Source organism: Rhipicephalus sanguineus, chromosome 10 (assembly GCF_013339695.2).
Source record: "Rhipicephalus sanguineus isolate Rsan-2018 chromosome 10, BIME_Rsan_1.4, whole genome shotgun sequence".
NCBI classification, from domain to species: domain Eukaryota; kingdom Metazoa; phylum Arthropoda; class Arachnida; order Ixodida; family Ixodidae; genus Rhipicephalus; species Rhipicephalus sanguineus.
In genome coordinates, this window is record NC_051185.1 from 22,300,797 (window position 1) to 22,322,519 (window position 21,723).

Consider the following 21,723-nt stretch of genomic DNA (forward strand, 5'->3'; position numbering starts at 1 on the left):
CCACGCTGTGAAGGCAAGCGTCTTGTCAACTCGGCTACACGCCTACGCTCGCAGTGCTGGAATGTATTTTAACCATATGAATGCTTAGTGCCGCTGATACAAATAAGGTGGAGGCGACCCAAATCCTTGATTTAGGAGCCTGGTTGTGGCACTCGTATGTCAGCCTTTGTGTGCCCTGTTGTATTCCTCGGGTTAACTGTTTTGTAGCGCTGACGAAGCAGATCTCGGAGGCCACTTGTGAAAGACGCGTGCGGTTGAGACCTGCTCCTCCAGGTGCCGCAACCATCCCAGCTGCTCACAAGAAAACTGTATGCCTGTTCAATGAACTCATTCAATTAATCTTGATTGATTATCCTAACAATTAATTGGCCCTGAAGCAGACTTATGTTCTGGTTTCATATTTGTCGAATGTGACTCTTAGCTTGTACCAGAACCATGTATTTCCTACCAGTATTTTTAACACGTTTTCTGAATATTCGAAAAACCGGAAGCAAGTGGTCGACCGGAAGTGCTCCGAAGAGAAACGAGAGGGTAACTCGTTGCTCTTGCCACTAACAAAAGCTTAAAAGCTTTATCTCCCTCTCTCTCACTCTCTTCTCATGCAAAGCGCGTAGCAATCTGACAATGAATGTTTCCCCTGTCCTTGATAGAATAATCCAAGCACTTGGATGGTGGAGGTGGTGGTGATGTTGCAGCAGGCGGGGTTAGCCCAAGCACTTGGAGTTTGCTGCCATTACGTGCAGGGTGCGCACGTCCTGTCCAGGGACATAGTTTGGAGGTTCTATAAAGCCGTTCCAGACGCCGAAAAGGGCTAGAAAGGCGATGAAAGAGGCCGCGCCTATGCGGCCCGAAAACGACGTTACAGGGAAGGCCGTAACCTACAAAAACATGGCTGATCCCTCCGTCATAGGAATCGGTATAACACGAAAGTTAAACGTGTCTTCACAGAAGTAGTGCTTATTGTGTAGTGACACGGCCGCTACATAAAAAAAACAGGTCGTGGTAGTGATATATGAGAGCTTGTACAATGTCTATTCGTGTTTGGCAGCTATAGCACCGTTTGACGTGGATGGACCCATGTTGACAGCATGTCTCTATCGCGACGACTAACGCCCATGATCATTATTAAACCGTTGTAGTAGCTGACGATGTGAACATATATTTGGACACAACGAATAGTGAATCCCGCGCAAGGATGATATCAACAAGCTCATAACCAACACTGGTACCCAGTATGCGCTTCTTCAAAGCGTCGTCAATTAAGGAGAGAAACGGCACGGTGTGCGCTTTCTAGCAATGGGTAGCCGACGCCTGTGCTCATGCATACATAACACACACTGCGCTTCAGCAACACGGGAGGTAGAGGTTCGTAGCCTGAGCCGCAAACGCGTGCGTTCCGCTGGCCTCTGTCTCGCAGGCGCGGCTCCCGCTCCACCAAGGCACGACATTCGCCCGTCGAAATCGCGTCCTTTCTGCAACGCATACTGCAGCAGTTTTGTTAGTCAGTGCTCTCACAACTGAAGCAGTCGGCCGCGGAGAAATCCCGTTGCTGCACGTGGAAGCTGCACTACTCCGATGAGCCGACGCACGCTAACACGAAGCCAAAGGCAAAGAACGTAACTGCGTCAAGCGTGCCTCGGCGACGCCAGCGCGGACAGTCTACCTCTCTGGTATCGAGACGCTTTAACCATTACCTCCGATATCGCGTGCAATCTCGGAGGAAACGCTAGTAAGTGTCGATCGTGAAGCATTACTTCTTTTCACACCTCACAGACGGCGGCACCGCCCCGCTCCGCCCGCCGTGAAAGAGAATGTGTGAAAGATATAAGGCGCGTTCGCGCCGTGTCTGGCATCTCCCCGTCGGGCGCTTGCCGTCGCGGCCGCAACGTCGTGGGTTCGATTCCCAGCGGGGTATATTTTTCTTGGTTTTTTCTTTCTCACCCGTTGGCGTCCATTTTATAACGTCATATCCGTGACGGATGTACTTGGTGGACCCCGGCATAAAACACTTTCGTGTTAATATAACTACACTTACGCATCGCTTAGAGAACTCCCTACGTAGATTATGCGCGGATTTTATACGTACCTTTGCGTTTCGAGCAGGCAGGTGTTCTGGTACACGTGGACCCTGAACTTACCCTGTTTTTTGTCTCTCTGTGATTGTTTGATTGTCCAAACATGACGTCAGTGCCACTACTACATAATGGTAATAATAATGTTAATGGCAATGTCTTCTTCAAGACAACAGACTTGCACTGGCGGTTATAGGCCAAATGCGATATTGTGACCGTGAGGAGAGCGGCTTCGTGTATGTGTGCTCCCTCCCCCCCCCCCTCTCTCTCTCTCTCTTTCTACTTCTAACTTCTAAACCCCCCTATCTCTTTCTCCGGTGTTGGATAGTATACCAGTTCTTCTAGCCTGCTCGACATCCCTGCCTTTTCTCTCTCTCTCCCTATTATGGATAATAAATTTCTGGTAGCAGACTACTTAGTGCGGCATGAGCTTAGGATTTATTTCAGCCTTTACACAGAAACGAACACGAACGCACGAAGAAGTAGCAGAGATTGAATTTTATTCCGTAGAAACAATGTCATATTGTGGATCGCATCGCTATTCACGAACATCCGACACTCACAGAACTGAATCAGAGATGCGGCCTTGTACATTTGTGTCCTTCCAGAAGGATTATATATAGCTCCACAATATCCATTTCCAGCCTGTAAAAGACGGGTGCATAAGAGCCCTAGGGGAAGGTTATAGTCAATATACTTAAAATTGAAAGTAAGATCATTTGCTCATCATATCATTCAAACCAAGTCATCATCCCACACACAGAGACTGAAGTAGCTGGAGCCAGATTGCTCAACGTAGCTTACTGTACAGTCCGAATCACACTTGCTTGGAGCGGCCAGTCGGCCGCTTCAGGCGTAGTTTTTTTTTTTTTGCGAAGATATGCGGCGACCACCGAGGCTTAATTGGTGTGTTCTGCGGCAGGTAGAGGACAAATACTACACCAGGGTGGCCAATCCTTGTCTACTGAGGGAGTGCATTACCGGCTGTGGTCACCGGTATCCACTATCCCTCAGGATAAAAGTGTATAATAGCTGCATGTTGTCGGTATTTATCTACGAAGCAGAAACCTGGAGACTAACAAAGAGAATTCAACTTAAACTGAGGATGACGCAGCGAGCCATGGAAAGGAAAATGATAGGTGTAACCTTAAGGGACAACACGAGAGCAGAGTGGGTCAGGGAACAAACAGATGATAAGGACATCTTAATCGAAATCAAGAAGAAATGGGCAGGGCATGTAGCGCGAAGGCAAGACAGCCGCTGCTCATTAAGAGTAACATACTGGATTCCAAAAAAAGGCAAGCCCGCGAGGGGGAGCAGTAAACTAGGTGGGCAGGCGAGATTAAGAAATTTTCGAGGATAATGTGGCAGCAGCAAGCACAGGCGAAACATAGGAGAGGTCATTGCCCTGCAGTGGACGTAGACGGATGCTGATGATGGTGCACAGACGAACGCCGTAATGACACCAAACGTAGGCATACTGCACGCTGAATCATTGTGCTATAATTGCAGCATGAACGGAAGCCTGCAGCTAACGCGAGGTAGCAGCTCCAATCATCGCCAGCGCTATGCAAGTGTGTTTCGGACTGTACAAGTTCACACTGTGTTTGTGCACACTTTTCCTTACGCTCGCTCAACTCTTGCACGTTCTCTCTCTTTCCACCGCAGCGAGCATATTTTTGACCTTTGTTGTCTGAAATGAGCGCGTAGATGTATATAGGTTTACATGCATAGTAACGTACGTGTTTTCGTTGTGCAACTACAGCTTTCTGTGGTCAGCATATATATGACTTCGTTTATTATTGTGCCCTTATAATATGTCAAACAGGTACTTGAAGCCGGTTCCCTCTTTTCTTTTCGTCCCTTCCATACAGAAGAACACCGATGCAAAAAAAAAATCTGTCTATGAAACATGCGCTTTCTTTTATCTTAACCAAGATAATTGTCACTCGCTTCTCAGGCAAAGCTTCCTTCATGGAAAATGACGAGCAGTCTTTCCCGCAATACGCAATTGCCCACAATATGTCAGCCGCGAACATCGCTAAAGTGGTGGCATTGCCTGAGCAGCTGGGGATTAAAGGCGTACTAACACCGCTTTTCAAAGCTGACTTTACTACGCCATACAAATCGCCTGCATAGAGGGACGGCTCTGAGCAAGCGTGAAGCTCAGTAAATGCTAATAAGATGTTTTGTCTTGACGTTAAAGACGATTTTTCGCATGGCGCACCAACTGATATCGACACTATCATGAAGTCAGTCTACAGCACAAATTCTGGTGACTTCACGCACTAGTATGGCCAGTTGTGATGACGTCAGGTACCAAAACACTCTAAATTGCCACTTGTAAATCACCAAAAGCATTCAATATGGTCGCTTATGCGTCACCAACGGAGCCACGGAGCGGAGCGGCCAGGGAGACTTCACGTTACCTTGCGCGATCACGTGACTAGCAGCTCATACCGTTTTGATGTCAGGCTACAGTAGCAACCAAAACTAGCTTGTAGAAAATGTTGTAATTAATAGTTCACGGTGCACTCACGCTTGCCAATACGTTTCCCAGGCTCTTGAGGGCTCGGTCTATAATCTGACGTAAAAATACAACTTAAAACCTTTGTGTCAGTACCCCCTCTAATGGTTACTACTTTTGTTGCACGATAAATCCGGCGCGAATCATATCTCAAGAAAGCTGCAATAACTCACTAGCTGCCCTGTAATCCGTGTAGTAAGACCGATGTCGCGGACTGGCATGTTGCGGGCCATAGGGTACAGCGGAAGTACCAGCTCGTCACTGCGCTCAAAGAGTCCATCGTAAATGAACGTTTCGCATTATAAACCAGATACTAGACGGGCGCCTCTGTGGAGTCCTGGATAGTCGCTTGCCGCAGCAGCTTTCTTCTTCTAACTCGTTCCGCGTGCTCCTCCTTGGCTTTCAGTTTCCGAACCATATCCTCCAGCCGTTTCTCCCTGGAAAGGTAAGAAACAAATAAAAAATTTGAAGACGTCCCGAAACACTGACTTAGGTGCCTGGTAGTGACACTCGCACGTCGACATTCATGTGTCCTGGTGTATTCCGTAGCGTTAACTTAGTGTTTCTACACGCCTAATAAGCGTGACGAAATAAGCGTGCGTGGGTGAGGCCTACTCCGTTAGGTGCCGCAACGCTCCCGACTGCTCACAAGAAAACAGTCTTCTCTTTGAATGAACTCAATCAATCATATTTTATTAATCATCCTGACAGTTAATCAGTCCCTATAGTAGGTAAAATTATGCTCCGAGATCACATGTATCCAATACAACTCTGAACTTGAACCCGAACGGTCGATTTCGCACCAGTTTTATTTGCTAAACGCTCTTTCTGAATACTCGGAAAATCGGAAGTAAGTTGCTCGACCGGAAGTGCCTGGAACAGGAACGAGAGTGTCACTCGTTAATCATGCCACTAATATGCCAAGCATCTCAAGTGCGAGGTTTGTGAAAAAAAAAGCCTGAGTAACCGACGCTGTTAGCTTCCACTTCCACACTTGAAGACAAAATTACTAGGAAATATTTTAACGTAAATTCTTTGCGCTTTACCTTACGTCAGTGGTTCTCAAATGGAGTTCCGGGGAGCTTAGGGGTTCCGCAACGACATCGCCCGCGAAAAAATAAAAGCTTTTTTGAGGCGAGTTCCGACCTATTCCTAGTTTCAGGTCCTGCTCCACGAACTGCAGCAACATTCTGAACAAGATCGCCTCGGCTGCCCCAACTGCTCAATTAAAAACTAAGCCTGCTTAGTCTGGGCTGGTCTGCCTGTGTCCCTTGACACGACATACAGCGCACATGACATACGGTTCAGCCACCGCTCGAGTATCATATTGTTACATGCCATCAGGAACAAGAACGCTTCAACAAGACGATGAAGACGAAGAATGAAATAGCGCTCGGGCTGTTGCTGTTCCTCCATCTTGGCAGCAGCTGCTTCTATCTCCGTCTGTATATTTTGTAAATACATTTCTTCTTTTTATACTCTCACCCGTGACATTTGGTGGAGGTGCTGGGTATCGATCCCAGTACCTCTCGCAGTACCGATTTCGCCGACTGTCTATCCCGTCATCCAGTGGATCCTCCTGAGGCGTCAGCGCACGATTCCGATGCCTGTGTCTTAGCCATATCCGATTTCGCCGACATACGCAACCAGCAACTGCGTGATGACTACCTGCGGCCTATCATCTACCGTCTACGTCTTAATCCCGCGGACCCGTCACTTCATTTGTTTGTGCTACGCGATGGCATTCTTTACCGACGCAACACCAGTTCCGAGGGCCTCGAGCTTCTACTCGTAGTTCCGGCGGCACTCCGTTCCACTGTGCTTGAACAGCTTCATGACGCCCCCACGGCTGGCCATCTCGGAGCAACCCGCACGTATGATCGCGTACGGCGTCGATTTTTCTGGCCCGGCCTTTACCGTTCGGTGCGGCGATATGTTGCTGCTTGTCATTCCTGCCAGCGCTACAAGCATTCTTCCTTGTCCCCAGCTGGTCCTCTTCAACCTATCGACATTCCAAGTGTCCCCTTCTATCGCGTCGGCCTCGACCTCGTGGGACCATTTCCAACCTCTCTAAGTGGAAACAAGTGGATTGCCGTAGCTACTGACTACGCGACACGATACGCAATCACGCGGGCACTACCTACAAGCTGTGCCACCGACGTCGCAGACTTTTTGCTTTACGACGTCATTCTCCACCACGGCGCTCCGCGACAGCTACTGACCGACCGCGGTCGCTCATTTCTTTCGAAGGTCGTCGAGGACATTCTCCGTTCGTGTTCCACACGTCACAAGCTCACCACTGCCTACCACCCGCAAACAAATGGACTTACGGAGCGCCTCAATCGCACCTTGACCACCATGCTATCCATGTACGTCTCCGCAGATCATCGTGATTGGGATAGCACTTTGCCTTACGTGACATTCGCGTATAATTCGTCCCGCCACGACACCGCTGGCTTCTCCCCTTTCTATCTGTTGTTTGGGCGCCATCCCACGTTACCCTTTGACACTCTTCTACCTTCCGCTACGTCCACTCTCACCGAGTACGCCCGTGATGTAACTGCTCGCGCTCAAGTGGCTCGACAGATCGCACGGGATCGTCTTTCTGCCTCCCAGCTGTCTCAGAAAACCCGCTACGATAGCCATCATAGAGTGGTTACCTATTCCCCAGGCTCTTTGGTCCTCCTTTGGACACCTTGCCGCCACGTTGGCCTATCATCGAAGCTTCTCTCTCGTTACTCCGGGCCTTACAAGGTCTTACGCCAGCTCACTGAGGTCACGTACGAGATCGCTCCTCTGGACAGTAGTTCGTCATCTTCGGTACCCGTTACTGATATCGTGCACGTCTCCCGCCTCAAGCCCTACTTCTCTGCACATGATCCTGTTGTTTCTTAAGCGCCGAGACGGCGCTACCAACGGCGGGGGTTATATGTTACATGCCATCAGGAACAAGAACGCTTCAACAAGACGATGAAGACGAAGAATGAAATAGCGCTCGGGCTGTTGCTGTTCCTCCATCTTGGCAGCAGCTGCTTCTATCTCCGTCTGTATATTTTGTAAATACATTTCTTCTTTTTATACTCTCACCCGTGACAATATTCATAACTGCTGCCCTGTCACCACAGTCATTTACAACCTAAATATAAATAGAAGCTCCGCCCCCACTACTGCGGGGCTCCTGTCTTTCGTCTGTGCGAGAGAGTCGCTCTTTGTGGCTCCCGTACTATCCATAAGTACTTTCTCGGTTCTAACGTAAATACTACGCATATTATGAATTAAAGGTTCGTCGTAACTTGTTGAAATGTTACGTTTGGTTCAGCAGAGGACACGTAAACTTTCCAGAAACTTGCCAGGAAGTTTAAGTTTTGGAAACAAAAACTAGCGAAAGGAACATGTGCTTTTATGGAAAAGTCACCTGCTTGAAATACGCCAGACGTCGTTGACGTCACGTAAATAAGCAATTGCAATTGGATGGGGCAGATTTTCTCTGGATAGGGCAGCGACGGCTGTTAACCTTCCCTCCTAGGTTGTAACCAACTATAGAGTGCAGTTATAGTGGCCGACACCCTCACTTTGTACAGTTTCGTAAATAAAGATGTGAACCCAGGGGCGTATCCTGGTACAGTCTTCTGAAGGCAACACGAGTCGAGTCTATTTTTGATAGTTCGTGAATAAAGTATCGATGTAACGTAAGGCTATTGCAGAGCCATTCAGAAGGCAGTACGTTGACGCACGTAAATAAGCAATTGCAATTGGATGGGGCAGATTTTCTCTGGATAGGGCAGCGACGGCTGTTAACCTTCCCTCCTAGGTTGTAACCAACTATAGAGTGCAGTTATAGTGGCCGACACCCTCACTTTGTACAGTTTCGTAAATAAAGATGTGAACCCAGGGGCGTATCCTGGTAAAGTCTTCTGGAGGCAACACGAGTCGAGTCTATTTTTGATAGTTCGTGAATAAAGTATCGATGTCACGTAAGGCTATTGCAGAGCCATTCAGAAGGCAGTAGCAGTGCCATTGACGTAATAAGGGGGGCTTTGCGGGGTTGAATCCCCCATCCCCCCGAAACATTTATTTTTCCATGTGTATATATACACAAACAAATACAAACGCGCGCATGAACATAATCAAAAGGTAGTTGAATCCCCCTCCCCGGAAATACCTTCTAGCTACGCCCCTGAGCAACACTGCCAGTGCAAGTGCGAAGGGTCGGTCATGATTCTCAGAACGGTCCTTCGATAGTTACCTGCTCTCTGCCTTGGAAGCCATTTTCACGGCGTGCGTAATGTTCGCCTCTTCTTCAACTGGTTTCCTCGGAGGGCACGTTTCTTCCAAAAATGCCTTCGCCTTCCGGACCTTTTCTTCGACTTGTTTCTGAAAGAACATCGAACAAAGGAAACAAATACTAAGTACATAATCTTCCATAGCACTTCCTCTGCTATTCACACACTTACGCAGACTTCACAAGATGGTTCCCGAAAAATACAGCGACAAATGTCGGTGGTGCGACTCCACCCCGACACTGGAACACACAAAATACCAGTGCACACAGCGTCCCGCAGACGCCGTCTCGCCGCTAATTAAGGATAGACTCGTAAATTAGTCGTGGGGTGCGAGACTATCCGAACTGGATATGGGAAGCCAAGTGACCATTCTTGACCGGGCCCGGCGAGCCGCAATTGCCAGTGGCGCCCTGGACGAGGGGCTCCAGCCACAGTAACCAGGGAGCCTTATGCTTATTAACATTCTTTCTCCCTCTTCTAATAATGTAGTCTAACCGTAGCCAAGCATATGCGATCTGCACTCTGAAGCAAAGCCTCCAAGATGAAGGGACGTTTCGCAACTTTCCCGCTAGGGGAAGGACGAATGCACCGGGGCATTGTGAAAAAGGTGGATTGGAACCTTCACCCCATCGCCACTGATCTCTAATGCTCAGGTGAGAGCGTTAACCATTGTGCCACCATTTATCCTCTCTTTTCTTAACGGTGTTTATTCGAAAAAAAATTGGAATTTCATGAAAGTTCAATACACACCGAAAACTAGTGTGTCTTAACACGCACGGCGACAGAAACACAAAGCCTTACGTCACACTTGCAAAAGACGACATTTACGGATGCCTGTGCGCATGCTTGGGCTCTGCCTGGCGGTATATTCAATAGATGGCGCGACAGACGCTGCAGCTCACCGTGCTCGCTTCACAACCGATCGCTCTGCCTTTCGCTTTGCCTGAAATGCATCGCGTGCACTTAGCGACAATTAATGCTCGCGCGTTTCCACATCACAAGAGTGCCTTAGGTGCCTCCATAATTCTTATCTTCTTTTCCATCGAAGCTATCTTAGTCTACCCTGTTCCGTCGTCATCGTAGTAGTATAGTTGTAGTACTAGTGGGCGTCACGCAGGTCACCTGACCAAGGTGGAGAGGGAAGTCTGATGACAAAAGGAGAGGGAAAGGGTGTCACGAGATGAAGCTGACGTAATGCGGACAATTCATAACAGTACATTTAGAGGAGACCTGCTGCCCCTGAATTGGCAGAAGGTAGACTGGTGGTGAAACGAAGACAGCAGAGAGAACAGTCTAGGGTAACCCACGCCGACCAGAGCCGTCGAGTGGAATTAAACGCCTGACTTGGCTTAAATAAAGAAGTAATAAAGAAATGACTTACAAGTAACTGGGCTTGCTTGCTTGCTTTCTTCCTTTCTTCCTTTCTTTCCTTCTTTCTTTCTTTCTTTCTTTCTTTCTTTCTTTCTTTCTTTCTGTATTAGTTTATTTAGAACAACACTGAATTGTCCAAGGGGACATGGCTAAAGGTAAAACGAAAGGAGCGACTTGAAGGGACTGAAAGAAAATTGCACCATTTCCCGCTAACGGGGACCATGAGGCGATGCGAAGCCGGAGCACTTGCACGATCGCGTTGCGTTGGCGTTCGCTGGGCATGCTACCGACCTCACGTCTTGCAACACGAAGAGGAACGCTACGCGCGTCTTGTCTTCTCTCTAGCCTGGCCGTTAATTCTCACAGGGCGAGCGGGGAACGCGGTCGACAGGCGCGCGAGAGGGCGGCAGCGTAGGAGAGGAGAGAGAGGGGGAGAGTACGCACATGCCCTGGTGCTCATCGCGGCGTTGCGCAGGAGAGAATTTCGGCATGTCTAGCCTGCGTTTCAAAGATTGGAGAGGGGAGAGGGGAAACGGGAGAGGGGTAGTGGAGAGGAGGCGGGGAGAGGAGGAGTGGAGAGGGAAAGTGGTGAGGGGAAATGGGAGATGGGATGTGGAGAGGAGGGTGGAGAGGAGGAGTGGAGAGGAGGTGTGTGGAGGGGGTATGCGCATGCGCAGTAAGGGTGGTCACGCCGCACACCACCACCACCACCATCACCGGATTGAACTCCGCTATAAGATGCTTCACATCTAAAAGGGGCGACAGTTTCGCTCTCGGACGGCCTTCTTCACGGCGCGGAACTGGCTATAATTTTTAACATTTGGTTTCCGCAGAAAAGCACAGGTGGGTATGCGCCGCAGGGATTGGGCAAGTCCCACTACCGAGTACTGCAGGTGCGAGCGCTAAACGAAAACTCTGCTCGGCGAAGTGGAGCACGATAAACACGTGAAAGAGAGAGAGGGAGAAAGAAGCGGAGAGAGAGAGAGAGTTAAAGCGAAAGGAAGAAAGATAAAAATAAAGAGAAATAAGGAGAATAAAGACATTAAAAGATAGAAAGACATAGAAAGAGAGCGAAAGAGAAAGACACGAAAAAGAGATAGAAAATACAGATAGCAAAACAGAAACAAAGAGAAATAATGAGAACCAAAGAAAGATAGAGAAAGAAAGAAAGAAAGAAAGACAGAGGAATAAAGATAGAAAGAGCGAGAAAGAGAATGAAATAGATAGAGAGAGATAAATAAAGAAATCGAAAGAAAGAAATGGAAAGTAAGAAGTACAAAAACGGATACAAGGAACAGAGAGGAAGAAAGAGAATCATCATCATCATCATCATCAGCCTGTCTACGCCCACTGCAGGGCAAAGGCCTCTCCCATGTTCCGCCAATCAACCCGGTCCTGTGCTTTCTGCTGCCACGTAATACCTGCAAACTTCTTAATCTCATCTACCCACCTAATTTTCTGTCTCCCCCTCACGCGTTTGCCATCTCTTGGAATCCAGTCAGTTACCCTTAATGACCACCGGTTATCCTGCCGACGTGCTACGTGCCCGGCCCATATTCATTTCTTCTTCTTGATTTCAACTATGATGTCCTTAACCCCCGTTTGTTCCCTGACCCACTCTGCTCTCTTCCTGTCTCTTAAGGTTACACCTATCATTTTCCTTTCCATCGCTCGCTGCGTCGTCCTCAATTTAAGTTGAACCCTCTTCGTAAGTCTCCAGGTTTCTGCTCCGTAGGTAAGTACCGGTAAGATGCAGCTGTTATATACCTTCCTCTTGAGGGATAGTGGTAGATTACCATTCATGATTTGATAATGCTTGCCGAATGAGCCCCAACCCATCCTTATTCTTCTAGTTATTTCACTCTCATGGTTCGGCTCCGCGGTTACTACCTGTCCTAAGTAGACGTACTCCTTTACAACTTCCAGTGTCTCGCCACCTATCGCAAAGCGATGTTCTCTGCCAAGATTGTTCCACATTACTTTAGTTTTATGCATATTAATTTTCAGACCTACTCTTCTACTTTCCGTATCCAGTTCAGTAATCATGAGCTGCAATTCATCTCCCGCGTTACTCATCAATGCAATGTCGTCAGCGAATCGTAGGTTACTGAGATACTCTCCATTAACTGTTATCCCTAACTCTTCCCAATCTAGGGCCCTGAAAACCTCCTGTAAACACGCGGTGAATAACATTGGAGAGATCGTGTCTCCCTGCCGTACGCCCTTCTTTATTGGGATTCTGTCGCTTTCTTTATGGAGGAAAGAGAATAAAGAAACAAAAAATAAAGGAAGCACACCCAGCTCCGCTCTTCCTTCAGGCTTGGCACCACTTGTGCGAAGCTGCCATATTTTTTTTCTGTTTTTTTTTTCCAGAAACGCACCTTCCGTCGGTCTTCCGCCTTTTCGAGCTTGTCGATAATACTTTCTTTCGTCACCCGCGAGCGGTCCTTGTTTTTTCTCCTCTTCTTCTGAAGCAAGGGAGGTAGTTGCCGAGCCGCGCCCTTCGTCGAAGGCTTGTCCTCGATTTCCGCAGACACCAGCTCGAAACTGTCGAAAACATAAAAAAATACCGATGATTTCGATTGCTGCCAAAGAGACAGGTATTAGTTGTGGATGAGGTTGTTGCTTCATCTGAACATACAATTCACATTTGGTTCAATGCAGCACGACTCAGCATGCAGCGCAATCAATACATAGACGCACACGTCTTTGACTTCGTCTCTGCCGCGCTGCTTGGGACCAAGTATGAGACAACTCGCGCAAGTTAAAGCGTTATTGTAGCATTCAACATGAGTGCTGCTGAATCTCTGCACCAACCCCGAACAAAAAAAAAATTCAGGAGCACTTGCCCTATAGGGAAAATAAGGGCTAAACAAGTTGGAGTGTGCGTGCCTGACGTACTACTTTTGTTTCTTTCTTTTCTTTTTATCGCATTGCGCAATGCTCCCTCCTAACTGTTTCCTTCGTCCATGCCGGGAAAGGGACCGTAATCCACGTGCTTAGCGGAGCAACACTTCAGTTGCTACAGGAAACAACGACGATCATGCGTTCGTATCAGGGCAACAATGAAATGTGGCAACGCGAAATGGCAAGTGACCTCGATAAAAGATCAGATAGCCATGTCAGAAACGGCTGATCGCAGACAAGCCCCCAATCGGCAGAGCATCAGTTATTAGAAAACGGCGCGCAGAAACGCGCATGTGACCGGCGCACTTTCGAGTGCCCAACTTCTTTGCGCTCTCAGGCGCCAGGTTTTCTCAAAGGGACCCTGCAACACTCTTTCAGCATGATAAGAAAACGCTGCCGATCGGTAGTCGAGGCTCCCGAGAACACGCGAGCCAAACATTATAGCGCAGCACGCGACCTGGGATTCACAATAAATCCTCAAAGTCAGTTAAAAATCGCTTCCCCTTCTCTCGACAAATGATGCTATTGACTTAAGATCACTGCGTCACTAACACAAGTTCCATGCCATTGGCTGATTTGAACATGGCGCACTGGGTAGTTAGTGCGGCCGCCGCAGGAGGCCGTCACTTGCCCGCGCGCGTTCGCGATTGCACAGAAAGTACGCCGCGCGTTTGAACAAAAAGAAAAAAAAGGTGCTCAAGGCTACGAGGCGCGCGTGACGCACCTCCTTCCCCCGTGCCACCCCTCCTCGCTTAGCTTCCAGCGCTTTCGTCAGGACGAGAGAAGAGAGTAAGTAATTACAGCGTGCGACAAATCTTTGTAACTCCACTCGTACTAGACGGATTCTAAAAATTTTTGCGGTGGTCGATTGATGATGAAATAAGCTCGATTAGTGAAACCGTGTTGCAGGGCACCTTTAAGTGTTGCAGGGCACCTTTAACGGTAACACTTGCAGCGCCAACGACACTTTTAAGTCGTACAAGCTTAGCTTGAATAAATAAAATTTCGCCGCAATTTATCCTAGGCAGGAATACACCGTATCATTACTTACGCCACCCCACCAGAGGCCTTGCTCTCGGGCCGCAGGACGAGGCCTTCAGTCCTGAGCTTGTTCAGGATGGCCTCCTGCTCGTGCCGCTCCCTGTCCTTGCCGCTCATCCGTCTAGGACACTGCTTTCCTTCTACGACCAGCTCTATAACAGGAAACCAAAATGGAAAAATATCAGTCAGGAAAAATTCAGGGCCCTTCCACTATGGTGAAGATGGAAGCGAACGAAGCTGCGATTAGGGTGGATCTGGCATAGCAAATATTGCTGCAGTTAAATTACATATCATTATGGCCTATACTGAGCGAATAAGGAGATATACTCAAACATCCTGGTGTTTCCCTTGCGCATGACGCATATTATGTCCTCAACGGCGGCCAACGGACGTATCAAAATGAAATACTGCAGTACACAAGAAACCTCGTTGTTCCGAAAGTACAAAAATGGCATGACGTTCGTTTCTCATACAAGTGGTATTGCCTTTGAGGCAAGGTTGTTCACATCATTATGGCATATCGGCGAAATCATACACCTTAATGTTTACTTTTACGTCACGTGCATTTTTTCGTCGCAAAAACGCTCCATTAGTCGAGGTGATGGGTTAGCCGGAAATTGTTGTTCTACGCGTTTTTCGTCCGCGACGCGATCCGCTGGACGTAGCCATATACAGTGCTTAGGTGTAAAAATCTGACCACGCTTGCAAACTCGAAAACAAGCAACGTTCAAGCCAGTTCACACTGACCAACAACTGAGGCTTACTACTCCGACCATCCTGGCTGAGAATTGAAAATTGTGCTTATGTAAGTACGACGCCATAGAAGTTAAGCCTAGACACCGCGTCGGGTATACGACGTTGAGAGTCCATCTCAAGATATTCGTATGCCTATAAACCGAATGCATAAAGGCGCACGCAAGGCGTGTGTCTGCAGCTTGCGTGCACGAAGTTTGGGAGCTTTTTGCAAGTTCGCAAGATGCAAAACAACGTGAGGTGCAAAGGCTTGCAAGCTCTCTGGACCTCACGTGGTTTTGCAGTTCCTCCGGGATATGCCCACCTTTGACCAAGCGACGATGCCATGTGAGGACGTCATCATGTGACGTCATGTTATGTAACGTCATAAATGTTAGAGATCGCTGACATCACGATGACGTAATCAGATTATGGTAATTTTTTATCACTTCGTGTTGACGCTGATCCCGACGGCCACTTTTCGCGTTTGATGAGACCTCTAAGGCCTCATACCTTAATGAAGGAACGACCACGAGGAAAAGGATTAAGATGTCGATAGAGTTCTACAGGCTTTAAATTAGCGGCCAATCCTCCGTTTATCATTTTGCTGGTTTGCCCTCTGCCGTGCATGTAAGGTTTTCGCAGAGGCTAGGACAACCGGTGTCGCCAGAACGAAAGCTTTCGAGATGAAGAGGCTTTTTGCGACCTTTCCGCTAGTGGGGCGGGGGGCGCATGCGCCGTGGCATCGAGATAAAGGCGGATTCTGACGCTTACCAATGTCCGCGAGAGGCTTGAACTCCAGCTCGACGGCGCGCACTTTCTCGGGCGCGGAGAACTCCGTCACCACGTCAGCGTACTCGTCGTATAGCTCGTGAACTCCCGAGTCCGGACTCTGGGTCTCGCTCGTCTGTGGCCGTGGCGTCGGTGTGCGCTGCACAGAGAAGATGAGGTAATATCTTGCGAGCCGTAGCGTTCTCGCACAACAACGTCAGGTTACGTAAACGGTAAACCCCACAACTTCACCATTTCTTTATAAAGTGCCGACATAGATGCTACATAAGTGATACAGGATGTTTCAGCTAACTTGCTCAAAGTATTTTCTTTTAATCTCGCGAACATTCAGGAAAGGCTGGAAAAATTGAGACAGCGTGGTGATTTTAGCATGATGATTTCAAAATTCCAAAGTGAAGGTATTTACACTCATCAAGAACTAACCACAGTAAAACAATTAGACAACCTTCAAGCCACGTCAATACACACAAATATTCACTACGCAATCTCTCACTGGAACACCTTACCTTAGAGTGTTGTGAATTGTAATGCTGTAGAATTCTTTGTTATTTAAATGCAAACCATTCATTTCTGTTCATGATTGCCCTTTTTTTGTACCTCTGTAAACACTCCTACAAGGGCCGTTTGAGCCTGCAGCATTGTCAAATAAATAAGTAAATAGATAAATAAGATAGTCCGATGTTTCTGAATAATTGCTACAACTTTTTTATTGAAGATTTTTTGCTACAGTTGCTATTTTAAAAGTTGATTAACGAAGATTTCTAAAGTACTCGGCTTATCAGATTAGCAGTTAGCACAGACGAAATAATCTGACGTTTCTGAGCAAGTGCCACAAGTTTCGCATTGATGGTTTTTCGCTAGTACCTATATTAAAGTTAATCAGGTGATCATGGCCCACTAGAAAATATATCATGACGTGTTGCGCATCACTCAGAACAATACTGGGCCAATTCAACGCAAGTACCGCATGTTTTTGTTTCTTTTTTTATATAAACTGGCGCAAGTAACTGAAACACCCTGCATGTGTAGCGGCGACAGCTGACAGCCGGTTGTGAGTTCGATGTAAGCTTGTTCCAGATATCTAGGCGATGCAGTTTTGGGAATGTTTATTTCTTTATATTTTATATTCAGCAATGTCATACCACTGAAACACTTATTTTCTGACTGTGTAAATACCTTTCGCCTAATCAACTGTAAAGCGCTTCCATGGGTGACACGTTTGCCGTCTAGCTTTGACTTTCTTATTTCTGCTTTTCGAATAGCTGTCTCACTAATTTTCTTATAACTGAAAGTTAGTCTTAACTGCAGATCGTAACACTTCGAAGCAGCGGTTGCATTCAAAATATGCAAAAGAGTTTTGAACAAGCAGATCAGTGAAGCGTTCACCTCGACTAGATCATGTCAACTTGCAGAACTTAGGAACCAGCGTACTAAAGATCTGAACGCAAACGGTATGACACATTGCCGCCTTGGCATACTTTAGTGGCTAAGCTGTCGCGCTGCTCAATTTGAGGATGCGGGTTCGATTCCCAGCCACGGCAGCCGCATTTCAATGACGACGAAACGCAAGAGCGCCCTTGTACTTATATATTTATTTGCACGTTAAGGGAAACCCAGGTGGCCAAAATTTATAGGCCCTTCCACACTACGGTGTACTCCATAATCAAATTGTGGTTTACGTACGTAGAACCAGAGAATTTAATAATTTAGTAATACAAAGAGACTTGCAACGCTATGCAAATGCATGTGCCTAATGATTATTATAGATAAAATCTATAGATACGGCCTCATATTCATCATCGCTATACGGTCGTAGACAAATAAAACGCCAAAAAGCAAGTACAACCTAGAATTAGTTTCGACAGTGATAAACACGAAATCGTTATCTGTGACCACAAATTACAAGGTTGCCAAACGTTGTACATAGGTCTCAATTAATCGTGCAAACCAATATCATGCGGAGATTAAGCGCTACGGCGGAAATAAGAAAGAACTCGTCATATCTGACCCTAGCTTGTTCGCATTTTAACCCTTGTAGGACCGTGGTACAAATGTGTATCGCTTTTTCACTGCGTTTCAAACGCTCACAATTAAAAAAAAAAAAACGGTCCAAATTGGCGCCGCTTTTACTGATGGTACCATCTACCGAGGTATTGAAGAAGGCTATCACGACGCCTACAGAAAATTGGATTTTGAGCGGGCCTTGAATACTGCTCGCTATCCGCTGCACTGGCCTAAATGAGCGCCTTGAAAACATTGCATCAACTAACCTGTGAAGTGTCGCATTTTGCCCATTTACTAAACAGAGCCTGGTGACTCCCTTGCAACACAGAAACAGATTTTTTGCAGCGCTTATTATTAAGTTTTCTCCAACGAATCATTCTCAGGCTTGATTTTGGCTGGTGGTGTTAGCCCTAACAGGACAGCTATCACACTGGCAAAGTTGCACAAATGCATTATTTTCATTATCGTTCTAGCGCAGGTTTTATATCCGAAAGCGGTGTCAATGGTAATCCCTCTTTAGGTGCAGCTAACTACCGCAATCGTGAAGTCGCGTTGGCTCATGTATAACTGTCGCAGGTCGCCTTCGCGCGTGCGAACCGTAATTGCACAGCAGCTATCTGTGCAGCAACTACCAAGTGCCGCTGCGCATTGAATGCTTGAAGCAATTCTAAAAGTGAATACTCCCTTAAATTTGTCAACAATGTTCCTGTCAATTTTTTTCATTTGATACCAGCTGAGGACAGCGGTACACATGTGTGCCAGTTTTCATGCCTTGCTATAAAGACCGTGGTACATATATGCACCACATTTTTTTCTTAGAATCTATTGTGCCGATTTTTTTTTAAATAGTGTCAAACATTTTCTTAAGTCATTCTAAATGTTGTTCTGTAGATTTTCAGAAAAAATCTTGTTTTCAGGGTAGTGTCTCACAAAGGGTTAATTGTCAATCACTTTACATCGACAGTTCATCAGCACAGAGGAGGTGACTGCAGCACGAAAGCATTAGAAACCCATTCTAGGGCTTCCGCGACAGATATGCCTAACTAAACAATGTAAGCCTCGCCTTTGTAGCAGCAGCCAGCAAAATAAGCGCAATTATATGCCACCACTTCGGGGCCTGTAGCCCTCATTTAGACATATATTTGTTTATAATCTTGAAAGAAATTGGAATCTTAAAGGTAAAGACGCACAGTAAAACTTAAATACACGCAATGTTGCATCTCTAGAGAAGAGGTAAGCTATCACCGCACAAGCGAACAACGTTTTTGGTTATGATTTTTTCTTAAGTTAAACGAATATTTTTTGAAAATGGTTATTGTAAAGCTCGAGGTAGTAAGGCTGGTTTCACGTTATCCACAAACTAATGATATAACTAAATATAAACTGGTTCTCGCTCGAGATATTAAAACGCAGGCTGAATAAATGGGATATCGGGTATTAACGAGTAGTTAATAGTACTAATATATGTGCTTATGCGTGCCAAATCAAGAATATGATTATGAGGCACGCCGTGGTGGAGGGCTCCGGAAGTTCCGACCATGTGGTGTTCTTTAACGTGCACTGATGCCGCCCAGTACCCGAGCCTGTAGCATTTCGCCTGCATCGAAATGCGAACGCCGCGGTGGGGATCGAACCCGTGACCTTCGGGTCAGCAGCCGAGCACTGCAACCATTGTGCCCCTGAGGCGGACGAACGAGTAGTTCCAGTGTTACAACACTGACACTTAAAATTTTATTATCAGTTACATCTCAACTTTATCTTCTTCCTGATTACTGGACTGAAATATGCCTCATACTCTCCTGGATTAAGTAGATGTAATCCTTACTTAAGTCTAACAATATTCGTCAAAATCACTTGAGTTATCTTCAGATCGAGTAATATACGACATTAATGCGTATTTCTTAACAGACAAGTCGTACGTCATAGGAAAATATAAAGAAAGAACTACGTCTCAAAGCACCAGTTCACGACTTACCTGGAACACCGTCTGCGGTTCTTCCTGCACATCAGTACCAGTCCCGTCGCTTTTGGAAACACTGTCTCTGCGCTCAACGTCTCCGGCAGGGTTTGTCAGCACCGGCGTCGTGGGTATCGAACCGGTGTCCTTGACCATGACACTCTCGGCTCGAGGCACACTCGACGACACGCGCGTTGAGGGAACGCAGCCCATAATCCCAGACGTTCCAGTATAGTCCTGGCAGGAGTCGTCAGCTCTTGCAGGGAGCCTCTTCAGCGCAAGGCGTTGCACTCAAGATCGCTGACAGTCGCTTCTTGAGACGAAGGTGAGGGCTCATGTGGCGTTTTCAAGACAACGAACCGCCCTTCAAATGTCCTTTCCTACAGCAACGATAGTTTTAGGCAACAAACGGCCGGAGCAACCAACATGGCTGCCAGTCTCCTTCAAGCAACAGTAACGGTTAGATCACAGCACAACAGCACGTTCGGTCAAAATCAACACTTTCCTGCAGATCACTCGATGCACACTGTACGCTTCTAAAGCACAGGTCCTAGCACCTGTAGCTACACTTCGCTCTCCGGAAGAAGCGTTTCACGCTTTTGTATGCAATCGTGCCTTGTTCACACCCACTGAACAAAGACCTTGCTCAACTTATCTCCCGAATACGTAGGCGTCTAGCGCTGCAATGAATTACGACTGTCTTGTGCGCGCACTTCAAAATAAGGGACAAAAGTTCGTCGCGATGCCTGTTCCTGCACCAAAAGATCGATTCATGAAAACGTTGCAATGTCGACAGCTATCAGCGCGGCTACATCTTCCCTGACCAGCTGAATCGCCCACTGATAACGTGATATTTTAGGAGGTTATCACGTCAGCGCGTAGCACGAGTCGCACGCGACCATCCGGGCTGCGAATCGAAGCGATTCAGACGGGAACCGCAAAGCATCTACTGCGTCTGCACAGGCGTACACTAATCGAGGTACAAATTGCGTCGTAAGCGGAACCAAGTCGCAACGCTTAAGCCTTTCACTAATCGACTCGCCCGATTCTGCAGCCGCCTTTCGAGGCGCAACGCTACGCCCTTAGTGTCGACATCACTCAGAGCCGGCAGATTGCCACAGTAGCTACGAATTGCCAACACGTTTTGGCGCCTACCTATAACTCTACTCTCTCTAATGCTCGGTGCCGGAGACTATACCACCGAGCTTTCTAGAAACAGGTGGGAGTTGGGTGACTGGCCCAAACGTTTTGACCTGGCGTTCGTTGAAACCAAAACCACTTTGCCTGCGGTGAGTTCGGAAAGCCGCTGCGGCGTTCTGAGAAGGAAGGAGGGAAAAAAAAAGAGAAAAATTCAGAAAAGGAGTGCGACGTCCCTAAGCAGCGACGACATCGATTCTTTACCGGCGACCTTATACGTGCGAACTGCTGCAAGGAAGGGAGGGTGAGGGAGAGGAGGTCCCGTTCGTCGATTGCAAAGTTTTGTTGTTCCCCACTACATCATCGTTTTCCATGGAAACTGTTATGCCTCATGCTAAGAGGAATTGGCTTGCGGCGAAAGCGGGAGCGGTGCTGCTGCACGAGTGGCGCGAGCTGCAGCGGCCGGTCAATACGCCTTTTTTTTATTTTTGCCGAAGGCGGAAAGGTGGGAGAGGATCTGTGCGTCATGTGCGGTGGCGCTCGCCCGCACAGCGATTGATCGGAAACCTGTTCGCTGACGAGGGCAGAGGGCAGTGGCTTGGCTGGGACCACCCCGAAAAGACGAACCACAGGTTCGTTCCTCACCTGTGACCCAGTCGGTTTACTTTTTCCTTTTATTTCTGGCGAGGAGAACACGGAATCGACTGTTCTGTTTTCTTGTTTATTTCTTTGTTTGCTTACCTGATTGCTTGTTTTGAAGGTGGAGGCCGCCGCTGTGGTACTGTGGTTACGGTGCTCGAGTACTGACCCGAAGGTCGCGGGTTCGATCCAGGCCGCGCCGGTAGCATTTCGATGGAGGCGAGAAGAAGATAATGTTCAGTGAAAAGAATGGAGGAGAGG

The 21,723-nt window shown here is 47.4% G+C and overlaps 1 protein-coding gene across 1 annotated transcript; it reads right to left on the reverse strand.

Annotated features, from left to right (window-relative positions):
- Nucleotides 1-4,903: 4,903 nt before the first annotated feature.
- LOC119407235 (uncharacterized) lies at nucleotides 4,904-21,394 on the reverse strand. The gene is made up of 6 exons (XM_037674114.2): nucleotides 19,705-21,394; nucleotides 15,708-15,864; nucleotides 14,212-14,353; nucleotides 12,635-12,800; nucleotides 8,846-8,973; nucleotides 4,904-5,036 (listed from the first exon to the last, which is right to left on the reverse strand). The coding sequence occupies exons 1-6, from the start codon at nucleotides 19,897-19,899 to the stop codon at nucleotides 4,913-4,915; spliced, it is 912 nt and encodes a 303-aa protein (XP_037530042.1). The 5' UTR covers nucleotides 19,900-21,394; the 3' UTR covers nucleotides 4,904-4,912.
- Nucleotides 21,395-21,723: the final 329 nt, after the last annotated feature.